General features: G+C 39.2%; 1 protein-coding gene across 1 annotated transcript in view; it reads left to right on the plus strand.

The window, feature by feature from the left end:
• The window catches only part of LOC101992808 (cell surface glycoprotein CD200 receptor 5-like), a 20477-nt gene extending 16108 nt beyond the window's left edge, over positions 1-4369 (plus strand). The window contains exon 4 of the mRNA XM_013351858.1: positions 4251-4369. Within this exon, the coding sequence (XP_013207312.1) occupies positions 4251-4369 (119 nt within the window). The remainder of the gene's footprint in view (positions 1-4250) is intronic.
• Positions 4370-6036: the final 1667 nt, after the last annotated feature.

Consider the following 6036-nt stretch of genomic DNA (forward strand, 5'->3'; position numbering starts at 1 on the left):
CCATTGACATTAAGTGATATTAATTACCAATGGTTGTTAACTCCGGTCACTTTTTTAGTAGTAAAGTTTGTGTGTTTCCCTTCTTTGAGTTGTGCTGGTGAAGGATCTCTAGATGTCTCAGTTATTTAACCAAAACATGCCTCTTAGTTGGCAAGCAGACAAATGACAGATTTCCCGTAATAGTGGAGCTCACAAGCTCCTATTCTGCAGAATGGACGTAGAATCAAACTACCCTCTAAATTTATATCATTCTACCCGTAGATCACTGCATCTCTCATGGCTCTTCAGAGAGGTCACTTTTTAAGTGAATATTAGATAGAACAGAAACTTTCAGCTGGTCAAGAGGAAAAAAAGGAGAAAAATTTTTGGTAAATTCCGAGGTTAGGAAAGGTCAGAGGAAGTGACTTCTGGACATGACAGGCCGGGTCTCTAAACTCACAAGCTCCCAGCAAAGCAGTTTCCTGTGCAAGCTGAAGTCAATCAATGTTTATCATGGAGTGGAAAGAGACCCCCAAGTCCCTCCACTGAAAAATATGAACTAAGGACAGTTGATGGGTTCTTAAGGAGAGAGTGTCAGCTATCTTTGAGGCTGAAGTTCCTCACAGGCCCCAACCCCGGAGTATATGGGCAAGATAAACTAACTTAAGTCAGTGTGTTATAAAAAGAAAGATTAAAAAGTTGTTGGGGGCAACAAAGCGAATGGGGATCTGATAGGAGTTAGGATGAGGAGTTGTAGGTGAATATGATTTCATAAAATTCTCAAAACTTTTTTTAAATAAAAAAGAATAATGGTTTTCAAAAGTCTAAAATTTGCATGGGATGCCCTTCAGACAGAGGACTCAGAGGATCTAAGTTAGATTTGACCTGAAAACCTCCTCCCTGAAGACTATCTCATAGTCACCAAAGTGCTGTGTAAAGTGAACCAAAAGGGAAGCACTTGGTAGTTCCACCTGGCTATGAAGCTTATGAACCACAACAAAGACTAGCAAGGCTGGTCCCTAAGGTTAAACAGTAACCATATCTTAGCAGCAACCAAAAGCTGTCCAATTATATCCAAAACACACTCAATAGGAGGACGATCATGCCTGGTACTAAAAACCTAACCAACTACTCAAGGTTAGTGAGGTCAGTGATCTTAGAGACGAAGGTATTATAACCCTTCATTAAACCAGAGCATTGATTATCTGAATTCAAAACACCCCACTAGTAAATGTGGCTCTTAACCTTTACCAAAGAAATTTTTCTTTGTAATAGACAGAAACCATTATAGAATGCCACAAATGGTCAAAATGCAAAACACAGTGATCGTAGGATGTCCAGTCCTCTTGGATACATATACAACACAATTCCTTTACCTAATGCTCAGGAAATATTATAAAAGAGGGGTGAAAACATTAAAAAAGCCATAAGAGCAGGCAATCTACTATAAGATTTTGTCTCTTCAACTTCCTGTATAGACCACCAGTAGCACAGACACAAAACTCGACAATTAATAAACAGGGTCTTCCTGAAACTGAAAAGCTTCTATAAGGCAAAGGACACTGTAAATAAGACAAAACAGCAGCCTACAGAATGGAAAAATATCATCACCAACCCTTCATCTGACGGAGACCTGATTCCTGAAACATATAAAGAACTCAAGAAACTAGATATCAAAAATCAAATAATCCATTTTAAAAAATAAGGTACAGACCTAAACAGAAAATTCTCAACAGACGAGTCTCAAATGACTGAAAAACACTTAACTGAATGATCAATATCCTTAGTCGTAGAGAAATGTAAGTCAAACTGACACTAAAATTCCATCTTATACCTGTCAGAATGGCTAAGAACAAAAATAAAAACAGCTCCCTTTTCTGGAGAGGATGTGGAGTAAAGGGAATACCCCTTCATTGTTGGTGGGAGTACAAACTTATACAGGCACTTTGGGAATCAATTTGGCAGTTTATCAAAAAACTGGGAATTAATCTACCTCAAGACCCAGCTATTTCATTCCTGGGCATATACCCAAAGGATGCTCAATCATGCCACAAAGACACTTGCTCAACTATGTTTATAGAAGCATTATTTGTAATAGCCAGAACCTGCAAGCAATCTAGATGCCACTCAAACAAAAAATGGATAAAGTAAATGTGGTACATTTGCACAATGGAGTATTACTCATCTGTTAAAAACAATGAGGAACAGGAAAATTGAAGGCAAATGGATGGATCTAAAAAAAAAATCATCCTGAGAGAGGTAATCCAGACCTAGAAAAACAAACAAGGTATGTACTCACTCATAAGTGGATTTTAACTGTAAAACATGAGATAACCATGTTAAAATCCACAGACCTAGAGAGACTAGGTAACAAGAATGACCCAAGGTGAGACACACGGATGTCCCTGGGAAGGGGAAGTAGAAAAGAAGTCATGGGTGGAATGGGGATGGGTGGGCATAGGAACTTGAGGGATTGGTTTGGGGAGTGAGTGGAGGTTTAGAGTACTGAAAGAGAAGACTAGAAAACGTGGATTTGGGGAATCAGGCAGAAACCTTACGCAGGGGAAACTCCCACAAATCTACAAGGATGATCCCAGCTAAGACTCCTAGCAATAATGAATCCTGAACTGACCATGTCCTATGATCATATTGCTATCGTTATCAGAGAGCCTTCATCCAGTAACTGATGGAGACAGATATAGAGATCCACAGTCAAACATTAGCCTGGGTGCCAGGTATCCTTTTGAAGACAAGAAGGAAGGATTTTTGGAATCAGAGAGTTCAAAGATATGTAATCTGGATTATAGAAATTCACAGAGTCTGAATCAACAATGAGGGAGCCTGCATTGGATTACTCTAATATGTGACAATTGTGTAGCTTGGTCTATTTGTCAGGCTCCAAACACTGGGAATTGTGACTGTCTCTAACTCTTTGGCTAGATCTTGGGAACCTATTCCTCACACTGGATTGCTTTGCCCAGCCTAAACCTAAGGGAAGACATTTAGTCTATAGGTATTTGATATTTGATACTTTGATGATATCCATGGGAAGCCTGCCCCTTTCTGAACAGAAACAGAGAAAGAGTGGATTGGGAGGAGGTAGAGAGGAGCTGCGGAGAAGGTAATGGGAGGAGAGGAGGGAGGGGTAACTGTGACAGGTATGTAAAATGAATGATTGAAAGGATAAATAAAAACTTTTTTAAAAAAGATTGTGTCTCCTGGAAATGACAGAAAAGCTTCACCCATGAAACCTAAACAAGTCAACATCAATAGATATACAAGCATGGTAGCAGTAAATCCCGTGGATCCTCACCCCTTGTGTTTGTTTGAATGTAATTGGCTCCCATAATCTCATAGGGATCAACACTATAATGAGGTGTGGCTATGCTGGAGTGAGTATGGTCTTCTTGGATGAAGTGTGTCACTGTGATGGTGGACACTAAGGTTTCCTATGCTCAGGAAGCACCCAATGAGGCAGTTGGCTTACTGTAGCTTTCAAGATGTAGGACTCTCAGCCCCAGCACCACATCTGCCTGCATGCTGCCATGCACCCTGTTGTGATGAAAATGGACCAAACCTCTGAAACAGTAAACAAGCCACTCCAATTAAATGTTGTCTTTATAAGAGTTTCCGTGGTCAGATTGTCTCTTCACAGCAATGAAGACCCTAATTAAGACACCCCTAGACTAAAAATTATACATAACCAGGGGTGCTACGTAGGGGGATAAGTAGTCTCCCTCAGAGATGGCCCCACAGTTGGTTATCCAATACCAAGTGGACAGTTCTGAAATCATGTACATTCAAGCAACAAAAACTAAGCAGATTTCATTGGCATATTATGTAAAAAATAGGCAAGGAAAACAATTAAGAAAGAAGAGGTTAGGAATTTAAGAAGGAGCATTGGGAGGTTGGATGAAGGAATAGGAATGGATAGAAATTGTGTAATTATATTTTCATAAAAATAAAATAAAGATTACACAGGAACTTTGTCCTTATATAACTGGGAAGTATTAACAATAATACTTTGTACCTATTCACTGTAAAATATTTGGTAATGCCTATGAATCATAAAAGCTGGACTAGGTTGCTGAATTTCATCCTGAATTAGTAGTATATGAGTAGTATTTGAAGTATAATTGATAAGGTTTTCTGATTTTGACATGCCCTAAAACTTTAAGAATACTGTAAGTGATTTTAAAGCTGTTTGTCTTAATTCTTGATTAAAACTATTATTTAACTGATTTGTTCTTTGCCCTTGCCTGTAGTTACAGGTGTCACCAGCACACTGCACTCCCTGCTGATAATTCTGTGTGTGAAACTTGCCCTTCTGGGGATCATTCTGCTCATCCTAGGATTTGTTTTCTTCCTGAAGAGAAATTATTTCAGGTAGGAACAGAAAACTGAAACTTTAAGACTCCTTAGATGAAAACATTTTCAAAAGTTTGAGCTCACAGTGGACTGGGAAAGTCTGTGCTGTGGCCCCATCATCGTTGTTCCCACAGCTCTTCTTCATCCCCAGGCTTTCTTTAAATAAAGGAGCCCTGGCATAGTTGCCCATGGTGCTTGCAAAAGTGTCTACTTGCTGTGGTTCTGAGGAGGGACTTAGCCTGGCCTTCTCTTTCAGGAACCAGTGGTAGAAATGAAGTTCCTGGCACTTTATGAGTTTATTTACAAGTTTCTTGACACCTGCAAGTTTCTGCTCATTTTTACTTAATTGCTTTTTTATATTGTTTATTTTGATTATTTCTAGAAAATGAAAATCTAGATTTCTGAAGCCCATTAGTCTGATGACACAGCACAAGAAAACAGCCATTTGCCATCACTTTTCTCACTGACATCCAGCTTACCTGCTCCTGATGTCTTCATGTTTGTTAGAAGTCGTATGACCACCTGCAGTCATGCAGTATGAATCTACAGACAAAAGTTTGGGTCTTACCGCCATACATGCTATGAATGGCTGTCTACTCTCTCTTCCCCACTTTGTAGGTGAAAGAAGATGGTTTAACAAATGGTGAGCAACAGTGTTGGATGGAATTTCTTCACACACATCCTCCAGGAAAAGCTTCCATCGACTCTCTGTTTCTAGAACATTTCACGTGATCATAAATGTTACACTGTCAGATACCATAACAAGCAACACCTTTAAGTCAGCCACTAGCAGGCCTTCTTTCTTGCTTGCTTGCTACCAAGTATCTGGACAGTTGTCTTTTGTATTAATCTTTGAATACAAATTATGTGGGATTCCCTTCTGTATGCTGTGAATATGCTTTGTTATCATTGATTAATAAAGAAGCTGCTTTGGGCCTCTAACACGGCAGAATAGAGCTAGGCAGAAAAACTAAACTGAGTGCAAGGAGAAACAAGGAGGAGTCAGGGAGATGCCATGTAGCTGCCAAAGGAGACAGATGCCTGAACTTAAACCAGTCAGCCACAGTCTTGTGGCAACCCACAGCATAATAGAAAGGAGTTAATTTAAGATGTAAGAGTTAGTTAATAAGAAGCTTAAGCTAATAGGCCAAGCAGTGCTTTCATTAACATAGTTCATGTATAATTATTCATGTTTGATTATTTCGGGCCTGGGTGGCCAGGATCTAACAAGCAGTCTCTATATATCTAGGAACTACTTTTTTTTTTTTGTTGATATCTCTGCACTTTAGTAAAAGTTAAAAGTTGATCCCAGAGAAAGCACTGCCAGCATCATGAAGATAACACAGGAAATCCCCTTACTGTTTAAAGACCCAGTGTCTCAATCCCATGCTTGTCTGTATTGTTACCTACAGGGGTTGGTAAGGGTCAGTGAGGGTAAGGGTAAGACACTGGTTAACCCTAATAACTGTAAACCAAGACCTTGTCTTCATATGACACAGATAGCATTCTATAATCAAACGTACATTTTTAGTTAAAATAATTATTTCTTGGGTAAAGTGGAAAGAGATTTGGGCTATTAGTTTTATTTTTATTAGAGGTCTAGGTAGAAAATGAGTGTCTGGTACTAGAGAATACCTGGATGGCAGCCTCAGATGGTTCTTTAGAAGTTTAAGTCTTCTCCATTTCACA

This window comes from Microtus ochrogaster, chromosome 2 (genome assembly GCF_000317375.1).
Source record: "Microtus ochrogaster isolate Prairie Vole_2 chromosome 2, MicOch1.0, whole genome shotgun sequence".
In the NCBI taxonomy this organism is placed as follows: Eukaryota; Metazoa; Chordata; class Mammalia; order Rodentia; family Cricetidae; genus Microtus; species Microtus ochrogaster.